We start from the raw sequence: 21,873 nt of genomic DNA, 5'->3' as shown, positions 1-21,873 counted from the left end.
ACGCACACTGTTCAGTGCTTAGGTAAATAAAGGACACACAGCTCAAGCAGAATTGTTATTAACAGAAATTATGTTCAATAAGTAACAATTTTAATAGTGCTTCTTAGGCTTTTGGTTTTTTCCCAAATCAAGAATATTTTTGAAAAATTACTTGAGTAAGGAAAAAAAATCACAAAATGAGAGTAATATATAAATCAAGCACATATGCTTATCCTTGTAATTCATGAAGAAATGTCACAGTACCTTCTTTAGTAAAAAGTAATGTAGCATATATACAAACACAGGCTTATGGAAAAGTAGACAGTTGGATTCTATGGGCTAGATTTAGCACATGCCACAGGAAAGGTGAGTGGCATCCAGATTGCCTACCGCAGACTGAAGCTAGGCAGGCTTTACAGTAAGATATGTTTTGTATTCCTTGCCATTCAGGAAGTGGTACAGCTCCCATTATAGCTCTTCACAGAAGCCCAGCATCAAGTGAGTTTCCTTGGCACCATACTCCCATAAAACAAGTTTTTATTGATGCAAGTTCTAAAAATCAGATGTGTATTGCCAAAACAAACAGTCTGTACTGTAAACATATTCATCATACAATTTATGTATGTGCAGGTCCTAAAAATGCAAGGGAAATTATTATTTCTACCTACCAAAATGCTGCAGGAGTTTGGGAGAGATATGGAATATGGAAAAATGCTTTTCTTGTTCCTTTGGTTTGGTTCATCAACTACTGAAGAATTAAAAAACTGCTTCAAGTATGACTGAAGAACCCTAAGGTCAAAACAGTTATCTACGCGTCCTCCATAGATAGCATTTTCAAGTAAGCCATGTACAAATTCCCACTGGACTTCTTTGGCACCTATGAAAAGAACAGACACTTTTATTAATTTTACTTTTAAAAAAGATTCTCTTTATTCTTCAGAATTTCATACAGGCATACAATGAAATGTGATCATATCTCCCCCATTTTTTTCCTGCAGCTCTCCCCAACATGCCCCCTTCCCAACTTTATTACTTTCTTTCCCCTTGGAAAACCACTAAGTCCAGTCGGTGCTGCCTATATATGCATGGATACAGGGGCATTCATTGGAGCATGACAATCCTCCAAGTGGACAATCCTCCAAGAAACAATGATTTTCTTTCCTTCCCAAGTGGCTCCCCCAGTAAGACATGAGGCCTGCAGATGCTGTAGATGCTGGGATTCCTTCTGGCTTTCTTGTGGAGGAAGCAAAAGCTCTGTGAACTCACAGGAACCAGGGCATGTCCAGAAGACAGAGCACTGTAAAATGCCCTCCAGCCTCCAACTCTTACCTTCCTTTTATTTACTTTTAAAATATATATAAAGAATATTAAATCACTAGGATATAGCAATATACTTAATATAACTTACTGATTTCTTTAAATGGTCATTAAATATTAGTAAAGATTTTCTTTCCAATGATTTTACACCTATCAACTCGATCAAGCTATGAAGATGACAGCTGAGATCTAGGAGGCTGGGTCACCATGAGGAAATCACAGGATCCTACAGCTCTAGAACATAAACCGCACATTCTGAATGCAAGGCCATCCTGTTTTCTAACCACATATTAACGGTTAATTAATTTGGAGACACCTTGGAAAAACCTGTTCCAAATGTAACACTATCTGGAATGGCTGTCCGATGCAAATCAGTCAGCAAATACGCAGTCTACACGAGCACTCGTGCTTGGTGAAACAAGCAGCTCCCAAGACAATCTGATTAAACGAGGAGCTGTAGCAGGTCCTCACACAGGGTCTGCCCCATGCTACAGGCTACAGTCAGCTCTGCTATTCCAGGAGCATGGGCGGGAGAGCAGATGACGGGCGGAGCCCTTGGGCATCGTGTCCATTCCTCACAGCACAAAAAGAGACACACGGGGAAGCTGCCTTCTACAACAGTACTGAGGTCTGCATTAGAGATGTATGCAATCAGTCCAGCAAATAGAGCAGACATGTCATTATATTCTGAATGGATTAGCAGAGGAATAAGAAACTGTCCCCAGCTGAAACCTTACAATCAATAGCGACTAAAATGCAGGGAACTTCACTATGATCCAATTTCCCATCCTACCTTCATATTCACTAACTGAGACAGTCATAATGGCAGGCAATACTAAATAGTCCACCAAGGAATGCAGAAACAAGAGCACACATTCAATTCATAAAGTAAAAATGCCAGCATATGAAACAGATTGAGGAAATTTTATATTTAAAAAAATCCTGTTTTTCTAGACATGCTCTCCAAACAACATTTGTTGCTTAAGAGAACTTAAATCATGAAAAGACAGCCAACAATTTTAACTCTCATCCCAGGCGTTCATCCTTAATCCTTTGCTAAAAACAGACTACAGAATAATGTCTAATGCCTGTGACGGATGCCATGGTAGAGTTAACATGCAGGTGAGAAATGAAGGACAGACGTTCCCTCTCCCCACCAGCATCATGCGCTAGAGCACAGTAGACAGAAACAAGGTAGCACACAAACGCGCAGTGTTCTGTTCACTTCACAGTCTGAACATGCTTTCACCCTCACAAATGTGCAAATAAGCAGATGGGTATTGGGCAGTTCTGATTTATTATAACAATAAAGCAAAAAAGGAGGGTAACAAAAAGATCCTTTGAACATACTATCAAAGAAAATGCTTTGATAGAGAAGAAACTTCTAAGCTGAGATGCAAATAACAGAAGACAGACTTGATAACTGCAGAGAGGAGCCTTTGGGGAAGAGACCCCATGAAAACCTGTCTCAAATGGGAAGCCCAAGGGGCTGCATGGTTAAGAAAGGAAGCCAAGTCTTACCTTTCCACTGCTTCACAGTGTGGAGCATGTGCAAACGGGGCAGGAGCATGGGAGACCAGGAAAGAAGTTGCACACATACATACTGCTAAGGCTTTAATGCAGGCAAACAGAACCATAATGTAACATGGAAGAAGGAAGGAAGGAAGGAAGGAAGGAAGGAAGGAAGGAAGGAAGGAAGGAAGGAAGGAAGGAAGGAAGGAAGGAAGGAAGGAAAACTGTCACAGCACAGGGCAGCTAGGACACCGGAGAGCAGAGAGAGTTACAGGCCTGAAACACAGAATGAAAGGTGATGCCATTCTAAAAGGGGTGGGGCTTGATGAAGAGCAGCTGGAGAGGGCAGCAAGGCTGACAGGGAATGTGGAGACAGGATTTATGGACTGTGGAGGTCGTGCTTACATTCAGATTTCTGTCAGTCTAACCTGTTCTCTGATCCACTGTGTGTCTCAGCTTTAACGGCTCCTGTCTCAGCAATGGACCTATGGGATGAAGTCCACAGGTTTCCTCCCTGCACTGTTTCAGTAGATGGACTTAGGAATCCCACCAGGACTCTGTAAATTCTCAGTTCTAGTTCTACCCTCCTGTTATCCAGAGTATTCATTCATTCCTTAGAAAGAGATCTGAACAATTCAGTTGAGCCTGAAATTTTTGTAGGCCACATAATGGACACAAGCTCTTTCTAGATCTGTTCCCTGAAAACTATTGGTAAGTCAGAATTCTAATGCATTATATCAAAATCAATGACCCAACCTAAGAACCTTCAGATAACACAGGGATAGCAATCAGACCTGTGATGGGAATTAGCCACTTAGGTAAAACATGTGCAGCAGTGCAAGTCTAGGCTTGGCTTTGTTTCTTAAAGCTTACCATCGAAGAGCCTGTCAATGATGTTGTACCCAGCCCGAAGATCTGATAACGAAAACTCATAAAACTTGGTCCAACCCTATTTTAAAAAAATTTAAGACACAGTAAAATCAAAGACATGCATCATAGATCACCATCCTCAAAAATTTAAGAAAAAAACATTCACTATACACTAAAAAAATAAAATCTTTAAAAATCAATGCAGCATATGTTTAAAATAGTATTTTTAAAAATCTACTGACCTCAGAAGCACGAAAATGAGTTTGTAATTCCACTCCAGTTGTTATCTATGCACACAGCACAGATTCAGAGCACACACTGATGTAGTGCCTTTCTTACTCTATACACCACATGCACAGTAATGGGTTTCCTACACCTTCATGCTCCAGAACTATACATTTTGTCCTCAAACACAAAAAAACTGCCAAAATAAGTCCTAAAAGCATACGTTATTTCTGAACATTAATTTATATAAACAACTACCTAAAAGCAATGATGTTTATGTAAAAACACACCTAAAACATGATACTACAGAACAATAATGTGAGACACAAAAGTAATTTCTATGGGGTTTCCATTAACTACACTAATTATATAATCGATTAAGTTCAAACTAAAATTTTTAAAACTTGCATAGTGTTAGTATTTAGGAATGTATCGGTATTGATTAACCATTCAAAGTACTTCTTAAATGTTCATTACAGATGAGATTCCAAGTTCGTAAGAATAAACCCAAACATGAATCTATTTCTTTGTAGCTTTTCCAGGCAAGTGCAGAGACAACTTAAATACATGTAAACCATATCTATATAAGGTTTAATGGTAAGAAACATACGTGCTACCTATATGAGAAAGATCTGACCCAATCTAGGAGATAAGGGGAAAGAATATAATGTACAGAAAAATGATATTTTGAAAACAGGAAGAGATTAACAGTTTTGAATGGGATTCCAATGGAAGTGGAAAGAAACCGGCTTTGATCTGCAGGATACATAGATCCCTGAAAGAACGTCAGGCTGGGAAAGGGTTACCATGTAACTAAGAAGTCAAAATCATAATATTTTAATCATGCTCCCTACTAGCTTATGGCTACACACATTGGAGTTATGTTCTGAGATAGACTAGTACCTGATAATGGATTGAGGAGAAAAGTGAGCAGATGATACCCCAAGAACAATTCCTGGGATGCTAACTTGAGAAAGCAATGAGGTGTGAAGGCATTTAACTAAGGCTATCCTGGAGAAAACAGGTATGGGAGGTTTAATTTTTGAAATTTGAGATATCTGCTAAGATATCCACCACAAAAGTAATACTTGATGCTCACTGGCTACCTCCACTGAGTCACAGGCTGGCCTTTGGTCATCAAATCAATGGTACATTAAGCATCTAACCAGGCATTATACAGTGCAGTGAGCTAACAGAAAAACACTAAATTAGAAAACCAAACTATGACAGAACCCCACCTTTACACACTAAATTATAAAAATCCTAAGAAATGTAAAGCTTAAGTTCCATCAAAACATACTTATAATTACCTGTGGAATATAATTTCTTCTTTCTTGACAGGCAGCGTGAAACCATGCTAGACTAAAAAGAGCATGAGCCCGCTGCAGGTTATCTTTTTTGCTAATTTGCTCAGGAGTCCAAGACTCATAAGTACGCATCAAATTCTTCTTCAAACCTGGAGGGGACTAAAAGAATAAGATATGAACATACATCCTACCACTTAAAACATTACACACACAGGAGACCTGTTTCAATACACTGTCTTAGTGAATGAAGCTTTTCACCAAAAGCCCAATTGTGCAAAGTCTACAAATATAAAAGCAGCCTTAAACCTTGCACCAAATAGTTCATATTATTTGCTAATCCATAGTATTTTCAAAATAAAATAAATCTTGATCACCAAAGGTATTCAAAATAACAAAGTAAATTTCATGTGATTATTAAGAATTTCCTGTTTACCACACTAAAACTGCCATTTCTAATACAAGTTTGATGCTGAATGCTAAAAGGAGAAAGGAGGGGTACAGTTTTTAAACCTATTAGGATGACTGAGAAGTTACAGGCTATATCTTGAAAATACAATAATTTCACATAACAAGTAAGAAGGATCTGCCTGTAACTCAAGTTTGGGGATATATAGATAGGCAGATGTGGTTGTAGTTTGTCTACAACAAAATAAAATAATCAAGTTAAAAGGGGGGAAAGGAAATGCCTTATACATTTCTTCAGAGAAGATGAACAAACATTCAACACGCGTGAAAAGACTAAATACTACTAGTCGTCATGGAAACACACGTCAAAAATTCATCACCTAACATTGATCAGGATGACCTGGGGGGAGTCAACAGATGTTGGCAAAGACGCAGAGAACTTGAGCATTATTAGTGGGACATAACCATTACAGAAGCACTGTGGGGAAAGCAGAAAGGCACTTCAGAAAGTTAAAAGTCGAACTGTCAGGTGATCAGGAAATGATTAAGATGACAAATTTCGCATTGTGGAGTCTGTTTTTTCTATAAACATCAATAACAAAATGATAAGTAAAATTTGGAAGTAACTTTAAAGCCTTTTTCTATCATCTTATGCTATTTATGTAATCCATACCTCATGAAATACTAAAAAATTTATAGTTTTGAGTAATAGACATTTGCATAACTTTAGAAGGCAATGTATAGATTATTCCTCTTCTGTGCCTAGGACAGGACTTGGAATCTCTTACCTCGTATGTTATCTTCAAGCTTGACTGGAGTAAAATGGGGGTGAAGTTAGGGTGAACCTCCGCAGTGAGCCACAGGCGAAAGGTATCTTTAGGTTGAAGAGTATTCAATTCCTTTTTACAAACCAATAAATATTTGTCATACTTTGATGTTTTTAATATTTGGATTTATTTAACAACAGATAAGCAATAAATAATAAATAGGAACATGAATCTGGAGGCAGTTATTCTGAGCTGACATCTGATCTTTGCCATTTACATGCTATGTGACCTTGGCAACTTATCCACCTCTAAGAAGGGAGCTACACCGTGGATTATGGCAACCTGGTCACGAAATGCCTGGAGTACAAAGTCAACCTCAGCTATAGGTATTAAGTCACAGCTGCCAGCTAGACTCTAGCCTCACTGTTCCATTCCCATTTTCAGTTATGCAGTGTTCGCAATACCCTACAGTTTTAAAGGGCAACACAAAAGTTCACCTGCCCTCATCCCTCATATCATATATGTAAGTCATTTATTCAAAGCATTCTTCTTTCTGGGTATACCCTTATTGGTAACTTGATAACTTCTTTCTGCTGCCATACAATCTAAGCACCATATTTTGGTGGAACGCCCTTTCCAGTCCTTAGTACCATAGCTCCAATTTTATCAGCGCTAATGAATGTACACACTCATCATCCAGCAGTGTGGTCTATCTCCAGGGGGAAATGCTGCATGCAAACAGCCCCCACGCACATCTTGGCTTCTCTTCATATACTCAACAAGTATCTACTGCTCGAGTGAATAAGTTACAGCACAGTCTGGGTTACAGAGTGAGACCCTGTCAAAATAATGCAAACTACAACACCCTGATCGCTCTAAAAGACAATGAAAACTACAATATATATATATATATATATATATATATATATATATATATATATATATAATCTTCATTAAACTCTAATATTCACTATCAGTGTCATGTAAAGGTATAGCTAGGATCAAAAAAAATAGCAAAATCATGACCGCTGTGCTGGCTAAAAATTAAAAATGATAACATTGTATTCACATCTCTCACTTTTAAAATTTAAAGTTTATACAGAATTTTGCACATCTACAAAAATTAAAGAGAAATGGTACATTTGTTGTCTGGCTATATTTCCAGTATGCTTGTAAATTTTGAGCTGAACCTCTTAAGAAAAAAAAGGAATAAAAACTTTGTTTTTCAAGATTTGGAATATCATCTACTCTATATGTTTCAGAGAGTTCTAGCTAAGATTTGATTATTATGTTGACTCAGTGTCTCTCAACCAACTGTTTCAAACAGAAAGCAGGATTACTGGTCTTTAGACCCTAAAATGCATGTGAGTTGTTCAATACACATTATATACTAGTGGTTTCCATGGAAAGCATTATGTGATTATTCAGATAGCTTTGGTTTCAAATCTATTTCTATTGATTACAAGTAACAGAACCAGGAGCTCATCAGCTTAGTTGTTGTCGCAATTATAGATGTATCAATTACCTATTCTTCACAAAGTGCTCTAATTGCCAATTTATTAGGACTGTATACTTCTAAACATTTCACAAGGATACGAAGCCAGTCCTCATCGACTGTTCTGTTTGATTCTATTTAAGATACTACTCAGCTGGTTTAATTCAATATTAATTACTAACCCCTCTGGTAAGAACTTTTCTCTGGCTCCTTAAATCCTAAGCCTTTCTAAGCCATCTAACTCTACCTCCCTACATTCCCTGCATAGCCCTCTTTGTACTGTCAAAGGCACCTCACACCTCCTAGTCATGCATACCTCCACACCCGCGTTTACTGTGCTGCTAAATTACCCAAGATGCCTTTTCTCTTACTCCTGGGAGCCACGCTCTGCTCAGGTTTCAGGAGCATCTCTTTTTTGGAGTTATGTCTCCCAAGATCAGTAAGACCTTTCCTAACTGGGAAACAGACTTAATTACAGGTCTCCCTCTCCAATATATCAACCAACTTGTTCTATCAATTAAGTTAAATAAGATCATGGTTTCAGTTTACATATAGCTTTCGTAAGTACCTAAAACCTCTGTAATTTCCTAAGACAGACAACAAAACAGGAGCATGATGTAATGGCATAAAGAGATCTTCGGCAATCCATCAAAGCATCTCCTACTTTTTTTTCTGTAAAAATTTGCTATGCTTCTGTCAATCTTAATCAGTAATTTCTTAGATTCCCTTATTCACTCTTTAAAAGGCCAGGACTTTGCAACTTACTACTAAAAGATCAATTTTGTTTGGCACACATAAAGTTTTCAAAAATGAATAGGCCTACAATTATCTTATCAAGTACTACCTTCCCTAAACGCGACACACATCACTTGATACTGATGCAGCTAGGAGAGTATGCACTGAGATGCTTTTCGCTCCTGTGCCACATCCATCTCAAGCTACCTGTGGTGGTTTGAATGAAAATGGCCCCCGTAGGCCTATAGGGAGTGACACTATTAGGTGGTGTGGCCTTGTGTCATGGGGGAGGAAGGCTTTGAGGTCTCAAATGTTCAAGCCAGGTCCAATGTCTTCCTGCCGTCCTGCTGCCTTTGGGACCAGATGTAGAAATCTCGGTTCCTTCTCTAGCACCATGTCTGACTGTGCACTGCCATGCTTCCTGCTGTGATAAGCCAGCCCCCAATTAAATGTTTTCCTTTATAAGAGTTGCCAAGGTCTTGGTGTCTCTTAACAGCAATAGAAACCCTAAGACACTACCTTCTCCAGAACTGGAAGCCAAGACACCACGAGATGCAAGTTCTTCAAACAGAGCCAGTCTCCATTCCGGGCACATTCCTTTAACATTTGTATTGCTAAATCAGCTTGACCTTGACCCATAGCAACCTACACAAACAAAAACCCCAGTGGAAAGTATCAGCTAAAACATTCTATAATAACATTTTCAGAGAAGGATAATAAATTCTAAACCTCCACAACTGGCTTTAAGAAAATTCAAAAACAAATACCAAGAATAAATTAATCATCTTTTCTAAGAGCAATAAACAATTCATAGTTTAGAGTATAGTTTTTATCTTCCCGTCAAAGTCACTGATGACAAGTAGAGTCTGTGGTGCGCTCCTGACTCCATAACACACACACATGCATACTGTACTAACAAATATGCCATCTCTTCACCAGTACTGCATGGAGAGCCCAGGGCTGGTCAGTGCTACCCATAACCAGCCAGAGCTGCCCTCGTAGATTTATTTTTTTAAATTTTAATGGGTATGAAGTATTTGAATTTTCAAATCATAAGTGTTTTAAAATCATAAATCTTAATGAAAGAGATATAGTAACTTTCCAAAAACTCACAATAAACTAATAAATTCCTCTTCAAACCTGCATGAAAGATGATAAGAATCAACAAAGCTCACTCTTTAAGAAAAACAATACGGTACTCAGTAGATTTTGCTCAAAATATTTGTGCATTTCTTTACCTTTAAGTCAAGGAACTTTTAAGTAAATACTACTGCATTTGCTATGAAAGCATCTAACTAACAATTCTAAAGTCATTTTCAAACTTTCATCAGATGTATCCGTTCCCTACTGTGCTCTCACTAGCAAACACAATGTTTAGTGCCTTACCTCAAGTGGTCTTGGAGCTTTTGGAAGCCTGAAGTTGCGCTGATCTACCATCAGGGCAATGAATCTTTTCTCCCCTCCGGCCTTTCCCCTCCCTCTTCATAGTCTGTACCTTCACACCCAGTCACCTGCTTCCCTTTAAAAACATACCGGTGATGTCACTGGGCTAATCTGGATAAATCAGAGTAATTTTCCCATTTTCAGGTCCTTAAGGACATTCACAAGACTCTTCTCACTAGTCTTGAGTTCTGGATATGGACACCTTTCCATACTCTTCTTTAATTGCCCATTCACTGCTAGGACCTAGGGTCTGGGGTGGGCAAAACAGGGAAGTCCCTACCCACCTGGTGGTAACACTCGCTGCTTCTTTCAGCATTAGCAAGTTCTTGAAGCTCCTGAGAAGGGTCGGCTCCTGGGGAAATGATTATCAAGATGGGCTCGATGTTTAGCGTCTCTTTGTATAAACGTTTGAGATTCAGGGGAAGAGGGGATAACTCCTTCAGTCCTAAAACAGGTATTACAGAAGTTAAAGAAAGGCAACATTTCATTATAAAATATATTAAAAATAATCACATGTGGTGCATGAGCCACCTCTCTGTAAAGCAAAAGGAGACCATCTCAGAAAACCACAACTGCACACGATGTAGGATGATGGATTGTTAGGGAGTGTACTTGGGGGTTTGTGTCAACTTAACACAAGCTACTGAGTCATGAGAGGAAGGAGCCTCAGCTGAGGAAATGCCTCCTTGAGATTCAGCTGTAAGGCATTTTCTCATTTAGTCATTAAGGGGGGAGGAGGGTACACCCCGTGGAGGGTGACACCATTCCTGGGTTGCTGGTCCTGGGATCTGTAAGAAGATGGGCTGAGCAAGCCAAGGGAAACAAGTCAGTGAGCAGCTCCCCTCCATGGCCTCTGCATCAGCTTCTGCTTCCGAGATCCTGCCCTGTTTTGAGTCCCTGCCCTGATTTCCTTCAGTGGTGAACAGCAATGCTGAAGTGTAAGTCAAATATAAACCCTTTTCTCCCCAACTTGCTCTTTGGTCATGATGTTCCATCGCAGTAATAGAAACCCTAACTGAGACGGGGGCGGGGGAAGGAAGCCTGTCCCAAACAGTTACATCTACATGACAGATCCTGTATCAGTGGTTCATCAGGGAGATCATAAAAGCTAGAACACCAGGAAATCTGCTATCAGACTCTCCTAGCTGAATAAACAAGACCGGAAAATGGCACTATTAATGGCCATGTTAATGTGGAAGGGAGGGAATCCCAACGTGCCCCACTCCTACACGGAGAACTACAATGCAACTAACAAATGCTGGAAGAAGAAAATTAGCTTCTACCAGGAATGAGTCCTGTAGTCAACCAAGAAACCAAATACGTACAAACAACAAATAGAAACTCAGCAGGTTGTGTGTATGTATGTGTGTACAACCTGCTGAGTTTATATGTATGTATATATGTATGTATATATGTTTGTATGTATACACACACACACACACACATCTGTGAAAACACACATGATAATAATAAAAGAAAAGAGGCTATGAACTTGAGAGTGGAGGGGAAACAGGTAGGGTTTGAGGAAGGGTTATCTGGGAGTGGCGGGAGATAAGAAAATGAGTAGGGAAAGTGGTATAATTCTATTTCAACTAAAAAAACTCTAAAAATAAGTATATGATATAGAGACTACTTGGTTAATTTTTAATCTCATATTACATTTTTTCTCTAAAACTCACTCAACTATTAATACTACTACTTATGAATGCTTCCAAGAATGTGTTTTTGTAACACTTTTCCTATGAGGTACTCTCTGCTTGCCACATGGCTATCAGTGGATCCTGACTACCACATTGACCCCCTGAAGAAATGAGGAGGTAGAATTAGCATCTCCAGACTTTAATCATCCAAGCAAACACTTCTGTCCTGAGACAGGATGAAGAATGTCTCCTGGCACCATGAGAGGGAGTCCAGTGGAGACACAGAGCACCCTCACCGAGAGGCACTGCGCTCTACTTTCCTCCTTTGGAGCCCGACAATCTAATGTCACTATAGATTCCGTTTGTTCACCACCTACTGCACTAAACATTACACCAAACCGTCTAATTATCTGCTGTCTAAATCACATAAGCACTGTGAATGACAAACAATTTTCTGTGAAGGGAAATACTCAAAAGAAGCTAAATGTCTTGCCCCAGCGTGACCTGCCACCAAGAGCCAAGTGTACTCAAACAGCTCCCCTGCACTTCCTCCTCTCCACAGGCTCTCACAACTCTGAAGTCTATTCAGATAGGGAATAACAAATTTCCTATTATATGTAAATTTCTTTTGTCAGCATGATTATCTAATAAAAAGTTGAAAATGCCCACTTCAATAAAGAGCTTAAAATATACTTGTTTAAGCTAATGTGTAAAAGAAAACGACACAGAAGCATAAACATGAGAGAGGCTGGGAAGCTGTAATGTCCAGAGAATGACCATACAAACAAGCAGGGCTTCCACAAGTCTCAAAGGAGAAATGAGAACAAACAGCCAGCAAGATTTGTGTGGTAACACTTGAGAAGATGAATCTGGTGCCATCAATAAGGCCAAGAGGCACTTGTAGGTATGGAAAGATGCATGCTGCACCGATTCCCCTCCGACTCCTCACAGCAGCAACCCATAACGATGAAAGCAGTTTCAGAGGCAGCTACTCCGGCTACAGGGAAATTTGCCCTAACAGCCATTTAAGAGGAATGAACTGAATCTAGAGGCATATTTTTCAAACCTTATGTTTAACCAGCTTTCTTTTCTTTTTGTTTTTGCTTGTTTATTTTTTAGTTTTTACATCCCAACTAAAGTTTCCCCTCCCTCCTTTCCTATTTCCTACCCCAACCATCTCCCATCTACTCCTCTACCTCTGTTTCTAGGCCTCCCAGGGATATCAACTAGCCATAGTATATCAAGTAGCAATGAAACTAAGCACCTCCTCTTCTCTTAAGGCTGGATGAGGCAATCCAGCAGGAGGAACAGGTCCCAGAAGCAGAGACGGCCCTGCTCGCACTGTTAGGAGTCTTACAAGAAGATCAAGTTACACATCTGTATGTGTATATGCAGAGGACCTAAGCTAGTCCCATGCAGGCTCCCTGGTTGTCAGTTCAGTCTCCGTGAGCCCCTATGACCCCAAGCTCTGTAGATTTTCTTGACCCCACTGTCTCCTACAATCCTTTCTCCCCTCTTCCACAGGATTTACTGAGCTCCACCTAGAATTTGGCTGTGGGTCTCTGCATCTGTTTCATCAGTTGCTGGGTGAAGCCTCTCTAATGACAGCTGGGCTAGGCACTAATCTATGAGTATAGCAGAATATTATTAGGAATAATTTCATTGATTGCACTCATCTGTACCCCAGCACATCTTGGAAGCAGGACATATTGTAGGTTGAAGGGTTTGTGGCTGGGCTGGTGTCCGTGCTGTGGAATACTTGCCTACATAGGAGAGCCAGTTCAGGCTCTGCATCCCCTGTTGCTAAGAGTCTTAGCTAGGGTCCCGCTCATAGATTCCTAGGTGCTTCCATTGCTCAAGGTTTCTAGCTCATCCCAGAAATGCTCCCAGATTCCAGCTGTCTCTCCCAGTACTCTCTCCCTCCCTCCATCTATTTATCTTCCTCCAACCTGAGCCCTCCTTTCCCATCTCCCCTCCCAGAGCCCCCTCCCCCAATCCACCGGCAATGGCTATTCTATTCCCCCTTCAGATTGAGGATACCACCCCCATCCCACCCCCAGGCCTCCTTGCTACTTAGCTTTTCTGGGTCTATGGATTGTAGTGTGTAAGTATAAGTATAAGATGGAATTTAAGTGTCATTTTGATTTGTATTTCTCTGATGGCTAAGGATGTTGAATATTTTTCAAGTGATTCTCAGACACTTGAGATTCCTGTGTTGAAAATTCTTGATTTAACTCTGTCACCCATTTTTAAAATGGATTTTTTTATGTCTATTTTCTTGAGTTCTTTATATATTTTGAAGCACAACTATCTTAGAAGGTAGAGCATGAGACTCTTAATCTCAGGGGCATGGCTTTGAGCCCCATGTTGGGCGCCAAAATGAAACACGATTAATAAAACCCAGTGACAGCTATTTGGGTTTAACCTGAAGACCTGAAAACCAAAGAACCACTGGCTTTTACCTCAACCTCAGTTTAAAATTACAATCCTGCCTCCGGGAATCTTAGAATAAAACTGCGTCTGAAAGCTGTCTCCTCCCATTTTATAATCTTCTCTAGTTCTGGAATTAAAGATGTGCATCTCTAGGATTAAAGGCATGTACTGCCCAGTTTCTATGGCAGTGTGGCTAGTGTGGCTATTAGATGAAAGGTGTGTATTACCATTATCTGGTCGGTAAGGCTGGCCAATGGGTCTGTCTTACTCTCTGATCCTCAGGCAAGCTTTATTTATTAAAATATAAATGAAATACCACTACATTACTACAATCTACTTAAGTTGTACTAGTAAACTAAACAAACTCAGAATAAATTTTGAGTTAGAACCTAAAATATTGCAAGTACACTGTAAGGGAGATAGGGTGACAGAAGTGATTTTGGAAAGTTTTAATCTGAGCAGTTAATTAGATGCTAGGAAAGAAAATAAAAATGTCTATGCCAGTTGCATTAGCCTTGTGCATCTATTAGACATGCAGAGACAACAACAAACAAACATGTGGTAACAGGAGCCCAGAATTCCAGCTCCAAGGTCAGGGATTTCAGGTGTACAACATGACACCAAGCAGTTTTCATACATTCCTTAAGTTTTTTATTAAATTTTTCTTACAGAAATGGGATTATTTCTTTGGAAAATACTCTTTGAAAGGCTAAAAAAAAACTATAGTCTGAAAGATAAATAAATTGCCAATATTTATTTAGATATGCTAAAATTACTAATTTTGAAAAGTTATATTTCTGAGGGCTACAGGGTATTTCATTGTAACTGTAATTTTTTTCATTTTTTCTGTTTCAATTTTGTTTGTTTTATTTTTTCCTTTTATTGAAAATAGATTTTTCTCATACAATATATTCAGACTACAGTTTCCTCTCTCTCTCCCCCTCCCAATTCCTCTCAACCTCTTCTATCCAGATCCACTCCCTGTCTGTCTCCTATTAGGAGACAGGTTTCTAAGGGATGGTTATAAAATAAAATAAAGCATAATACAATAAAATATAATAATATAAATCAAAAGCTGACACATTGAAGTTGAACAAACAACCAGAAGGAAAAGAATCCAAGAGAAGGCCGAAGAAACAGAGACTTACTCATTAGCTCACTTAGGAATCTTATAAAAACACTAAATGAAATCATAATAAATGCAAAAAAGACTTATAGGGTAAAAGAGAGAAGAAAAAACATATGAATAAAATAAAATTTAAAAAATAAGATAATTTGTAAAAAGAAAGAAAAAATCTCTGATACAAAAAGAGACAAGGGGTCTCCAGCAATGCCAATGAGTCTGTCTGTTCTCCTGTTGGCCTTTTATTGCTTGGCACGCAGCCTGCCTTAAGAGTTGTTTGCTTTCCCACTGAAACTCCCTTGGAGAAAACTAAGGGAGTTTTTGTTTGCAAATGATAATCAACGGGAGGTTGCCACTAACATCTGAATGTTTTCTTTGTAACCCTTATAACAAATAAAAATCAAAAATATTTCTGTAAAAAAATAATTTTAAAAATTCAGTATTTTTACCTTGTTAAATATTGGATGTCAATTGTGTAATTTAATTAAATACTGAGTACAATTATGTACAACAGGGAGAAGTATATTTCTAGCTAAGTGAGATTAAAAGTTGTATGAAAATAAAAACAAATAATAAAAGACCTTAAAACGTTTTTACTAGAGTTAGCACAAAATGAACTCTTAAGTTCCAAAGAAGTCACTCAGGTCAGAGGTGTAGTCTGCAAGGGGCAGTGCTTACCCAGGGTCTTACAGGCAAACAGAGCCATGGCGCTCTGCAGTCTGTCCGGTCGTAGAGCCTGAACAACAAGAACCTAAAACAAATGGAGAATTTTGTACATAGATGTTTCTCAGCAGGATTAACTAAACAGCAGTCAATGATTACTAATTAATGTTTACAGAAATACAAGGGTAGCCAATCTTGTACACTATTTACTATATTTGGAACTGTCACAACAGTTATGAACCAAGACGTCCCTTCTATGTCAAAAATTCCTTAAAGCTGATACGTGAAGTAAGCATAGGATGAGTGAGATATGTCTTCGAGATTCTATAAAGGGCCAGTAGCCAGTTAGATGGCAGGGTAAACGTTCAGCATCTGGCAGCTGCCTGCCTGGCATCTGAATTACAAGTCCTTTGATGTGCAAATGCTCATTTTCAGATGGTTTGCTGTTTGTTTTAAGCACATCCGCTGAGATAGCGTTCACTGCAGAAGAAAACAGAATGAATTGGCTGTCATAATAGACAACTCAGACAAGAGGCAAGTGGATGACCATTTCCTAGGGTGCTGATTTCCAGAGCCATTTGCCAAGTTGAAGTTAAAGACACCCAGTGAGAGATCTCAGGGTTCATCTTTGAAATAGAATTTTAAAAGCTCCCTTTCCTTCACATTAAATCCTTTTCTTAGATACGACTTTAAAATAAGTGAATGAAGAATCTATATGATTTATGCTTAGCTGCTTTTTTAAAGAACTTTTTTCCTATCACTCCCACTGGGACCAGAGGCAGAGAGAGTAACAAGAGGTTCAGGGGGACACCCACCGAGAAATGTTGCCAGGGCTCTGCCTGGGTAAGGTGGCCAAAGCAGAGAGCCCTTCCTCCCGCATGTATATAAAGTTACATAACACATTAAAGGCAAAGCTTTTACTTAAATGGCAACTCAAGGACAAGAGAAACATTACAGTTTTGATTTTGTTCTACACTTGGATAACATTAAATTTTACCTGCTGAAATAAGGAAACTTTCTTTGCAAGAATTGATGGAAACTCCTGTTCACACATTGAGTGATGATAGTAAGGCCGCCAAAGTGCCATGTCTTCAAAGCACAGGGTCTGGTAGAGACTGGGGAGCGCGATCTAAAATGGAAACTAGCACATGTAAGGAGCTGCGATCATGTGTACATGAACATACCTTATAGAAACCACAAAGGTCCAGGAAAACTAACTACTATAGGTGCTTAGTACTTGTTTTCTACATGGCCATAGTTTGTCTCCCATTTCAGGGTTAGAAACAAAATGGTGACCTCACCCACATTAAAGCCAACAAAGTACTCCCAAGACAGTATTCTATCAGTCAACAATCATAAGAGATATTTTCTGTTCAGGAAGACATGGTACCTAGCTGTCTCCACTATCATCAAAACCAAGTGCAAGTCCTAGGGACAGCACAGCTGAGCTCATGTTCAAAAGAAAATGCAGCTCTAGCAACAAGCATGCTCTTTCTGACCCAACTTTGCTATGGTGCTACAGGGGCATCTCACTTGGGTTTCAGATTCAGCCTTTCTCTGTGGAAGATTTTGTCTGTGGAAGTCTTACCAAGACACTTCTACATGAGCTTAGTAAGAATCCCCACCCTCAGTCTCTCATCTAGCCCCTCCTTCCTACTTGGGTCACCTTCAACAAGAATCATGCATAGTGAGTTGAGCCAGTATTTTACTGCTTTAGATGCGGTTGGCTCTTAGGGACACTGACAGCCAACAACTCCATTCCTCTTTGTTCACTGCCTGCATTCCTACCTGTCCATGTCTTCTGAAGTGAAATCAGTACTATGCCAAACTACTAGCGCACAGTGTGTGTTGTGGGGGCAGGGGGTGGAGAGAGAGAGAGAGAAAGAGAGAGAGAGAGAATGTAAATTTTGAAATAATTCCCCTTTACAGGTTTACCTTCTGTCCACCTCTGGTCTTTTGTAACACCAGCAAATTCTTCAGAAAGCATGACTTCTGTAAGCCATATTTGCTCATGTCTCTATATGTGACCACAATATTTCTTTTGCCTCTAAATGTTCAAACCCACATTGCTAATTCCCAGGTGTCTGTTTGACTCTAGTTTTTGCTTTAAACAATGCCACATCTCAGAGATTTACCCAAATATATCCATCCACTACTTCTATCTCAACATTGCCCTTTCTCCAACTTTCTCCTAGAACGGACAATATGAACAGCAGTGCACATCTGTACAGATGGGTGGCTTTTTTTTAAAACAATGGAAGGCCTGTATCTGTAGTATGGAACTTCATGCATAGACACATACATCAAGACTGTTAGGATACTATATCTAGCATCTGTACCAATATCTAAATAATTCTTTGCGCTGGTACCATATATCTATAGATATAATTATATAAACCAACTAAACTTTAAACAACAAAACTTAACAACTCACATTTAACTTAACCAGTTTTAATGATTCTAAGATTCTGGATAATATCTAAAAGTTGTCTGTTAGCTTTATAAAAACTGGCATTTAAGCCCCACCACAAATAACACCAGTGAACTATGCATTACATAATTATCCCATTATCAGTCAATGCTTTGAGATGGGTGATTCAGCAGTTAAGTGTGATCTCTGCCATGTATTAGGCATCCAGTCAAGCATTCAGGACTGTGGATCTTGTGGAGAACCAACCATATCAAATGGCAATCTTTTGTGTATGTTCTTGACAATGAGTTTTTTAGCGGAAGAGTTTCTTAGTATATAAAATAAACATTTACCATCCTACAGCTGCATATCAGTTAAGAAGTAAGAGCAGACCTGACTCAAGGTTATTACAATGGGAAGATATTAAACAGTTTAATTCTTAACACAACTTAGAAAATATATATATGTATATATCCAAGAAGTAGAATTGAAGTCAGTTACTGAGAAAACTTCAGGGTAAGAGAAATTCTGGCTAAATGAACTAAATAGGATTCTTTCTCAAGCAGGCCAAGGTGAGATGGCAAAAAATTTCATGGCTCATTTTATGTAGAAGATGGGAGGATTCTGAGCAAACAACAGACTACTGAGTTCTTGGCAAAATACCTTTTCACAGCGAAAGGAAAAGGTCAGTAGGTTGATTTCAGCTAGGTCAACTAAAAAATACTCTGGTCATTGACACTATAATGGCTAATAATAAGCATGAAGTGACTAATCAATGAAGATATGATATCAATATCAATAAAATATGATATGAAGAGAAACCCACTCACTTTATCAACGAAAATATATGGGGAAAAAGGCATACCGTGTAGGGGTAAAAGACTGCAGACTGAAGCAAAGACTTCAGCTTTGCCTCGTCCCCCTTTACTGTTAAAGCAATGCAATCAGAGCAGCTGCCTTAGATGCTGCTGGAACCATGAAACAAGCGAGTCATTTTCAACCTTGCAGAACAGCTCAGAGGGCATCACCAATAATTGCTGGACATATTTATTGTTTTCTCTGTGGGCTACTGTACTACTATACAGTTGTAAGGGAAATAGGCCAGTGACAGGAAAGAGGGAACCAAGTTAGTAGGATGCATTTGTCTTTCATCTCTACAAACACAACACTTTGGGCTGAGCGATTAAAAATAAGCTGGAAGAGGCGGACACCACAGTAATTCTCTGGCATTTTAAACGAAGAAATTGTATGTCTTTACTACAGAATTATCAACACTGATATAAATAGGTTGCACATACAAAATGTCAACACAAGTAAAACACAAAACAAATAAAATATCCCTCAAAAAAAAAAAAGACAGTTTCAACAGAAACTAGGCTAGGGCTCACCACTATGCAAACAAGAGTTCAGAACCCCAGAACATACATGAAGAGCCAAGCATGGTGGCCTGAGTCTGGAATTCTAGCTCTGGGTATCACAAACACCAGGACCCCTGAATATTTGCTGGTCATTCCATCTAACTCAGTCTACCCAATTGGTAGACTTTGGGCTCAGTAAGTACTCTGTCTCAGGGGGGAAAAAAGGAATGCAATAAAGTATGTAGTTGTATCAAAGAGTTCCTAGCCCAGAATGGAGTATGGGAACTGAAACTGAGTCCAGCAGAAAACGGGGCTGTGCGCATGCTTTCTGTCTGCACTCACACTGCATGAGAGCACGTCCAAAATGGCCGGCTTCCTAAAGGCTGTTGGCTGAAGGAGCTCCCACAGCCCTGGCTTCTGACCTCCATGTGCACCAGCACACATGTGCACAGACAGATAATATATAAACACATACACACAATCTTTTAACAAAAATATTAGTTAAGAAAAAGAAAATACCTTCAGTGTTGCCACTGCCCAGCTTCTTTCCTGATCTATCCAAGATGGAAGTTGATCACGAATTCTCTGTTGAGAGTCCTTCAGTAAAAGCAACTTTCCTTAATGCATTTGGTAAAACTCAAATCTTTTTTTTAAAAAAAGCAATTGAATAGCTATTTTTGTCAACACAAGTTTGAAAACAAAACATTCTATACACTATATTTATTAAGTCACAATGGTAAAATTCCATGTAACACTGTTAGAGAGAAGAAGCCCACTGATATGTAAAACATGGCATTCCGGGGGGACCTAGAAAGCAGGTTCACAGAGCTGCCCCTTCACAGGAGTGCATGAGCTGTTTCTGCCTGGAAAGCTGCATTCCTGCCTTGTGCCATCTGTGCTGCCAGACCCTCCCTCAAATCCTTAATAGAAGCTTATTTTTATCAGTCAGTCTATAAAAGCCATCTTTATTGAAGCTGTCACATGTACTCTACAGAGATTCAATATAGCCATGTCCAGTCTTCATATTGTCACTTTGTTCCTCAAGGAGATTTATTCATGCTTTATTATGCACACGGATTGAGTTCATTATCACTGGAAAAGTTTTCACCAAATTGTGTTGTGCTTAAATATGCCTAAAATAAACTCAGGGTCAGACTCCCAGAGTTTGAACCAACACTGGCTACTTAGTTGTGTTGAACTGAACAGCCTTCTTACCTCCCGTGAATGTTACTCTGCTGGCTGTGGTGGTTATGGAAAACCCCCCCCCACCAGTCCTGTACAGTCCAGAATGATGTAGATTGTGTTGAACTTTCAGTGCATCAATTTCACGATAATTATCTAGTATTTATTTAAATTTTGTATGTTCCAACACACTTATTAAAGTAATTAAAAGTAATTCTAAAGCTTCAGTTAAAAAAGAAAGCATTAATTTTGCTAAAGATTATGACATTTTTCTTAATACAACATACAAGTTCTGTGAAAAATAAGCAGTGTTAAAATCTTAGTATTTAATATTTTTCTCTAAAAATGTAACTTTTCAAGGTCTAAAAATATATTAAGCCCAATTTACAGTAAGTAAACACAGGCCAGGGCATATTCTTCTAATGAAAGTATAACTCAACAACAGTTTTAAACTCCTATGATGCAATTGTATTTCATAAACCTCAAGGCAAGATGTTTTTCCCAGAGTGAAATGACATTTTAACTTACAGCCTTGCGCAGCATGTCTCCAACCACCACACCTGTAAATGTGTCCCATTCCTAGTGAATAAAACATGAGGAACACAAAGAATATCAGAACACAATCAGCCAACAACATTATCTTAAATTTCTTATAGGACGGCTTACAATACAGCTTCCTCAGAACAAGAAGAAAGCACCTCCCACTTCTGCAAGCAGGTCAGCATTAGGGAGTCAGTGCACTATACATGAAAGCCACCAGAGGGAACCATACTAAGACAGAAACACGTGTGTACCTCGTATGGCACACTCACCATCCAGACCAGAGGGAACCATACTAAGACAGAAACACGTGTGTACCTCGTATGGCACACTCACCATCCAGACCAGAGGGAACCATACTAAGACACAAACGCGTGTGTACCTTGTATGGCACACTCACCATCCAGACATTTAACTCTTGTTCTTCCATGCACCACTGCTCACTCACACACACACAGTGAAGTCTACC

The 21,873-nt window shown here is 39.1% G+C and overlaps 1 protein-coding gene across 2 annotated transcripts in view; it reads right to left on the bottom strand.

The window, feature by feature from the left end:
* Dync2h1 (dynein cytoplasmic 2 heavy chain 1) overlaps positions 1–21,873 on the bottom strand; it is a 215,906-nt gene that overhangs the window by 52,204 nt on the left and 141,829 nt on the right. For both annotated transcript variants that reach the window (XM_048429223.3, XM_048429224.3), the window contains 10 exons: positions 21,393–21,443; positions 20,202–20,279; positions 16,912–17,043; positions 15,930–16,002; positions 10,340–10,500; positions 9,132–9,257; positions 6,404–6,514; positions 5,214–5,369; positions 3,682–3,757; positions 648–856 (listed from right to left, as the gene is read on the bottom strand). In XM_048429223.3, coding sequence (XP_048285180.3) covers positions 648–856; positions 3,682–3,757; positions 5,214–5,369; positions 6,404–6,514; positions 9,132–9,257; positions 10,340–10,500; positions 15,930–16,002; positions 16,912–17,043; positions 20,202–20,279; positions 21,393–21,443 — 1,173 coding nt within the window. The remainder of the gene's footprint in view (positions 1–647; positions 857–3,681; positions 3,758–5,213; positions 5,370–6,403; positions 6,515–9,131; positions 9,258–10,339; positions 10,501–15,929; positions 16,003–16,911; positions 17,044–20,201; positions 20,280–21,392; positions 21,444–21,873) is intronic.

Source organism: Myodes glareolus, chromosome 4, assembly GCF_982192425.1.
Source record: "Myodes glareolus chromosome 4, mMyoGla1.1, whole genome shotgun sequence".
NCBI lineage: Eukaryota > Metazoa > Chordata > Mammalia > Rodentia > Cricetidae > Myodes > Myodes glareolus.
The sequence above is the reverse complement of the archived record's forward strand: the minus strand, read 5'-3'. Positions and strand labels throughout refer to the sequence as shown.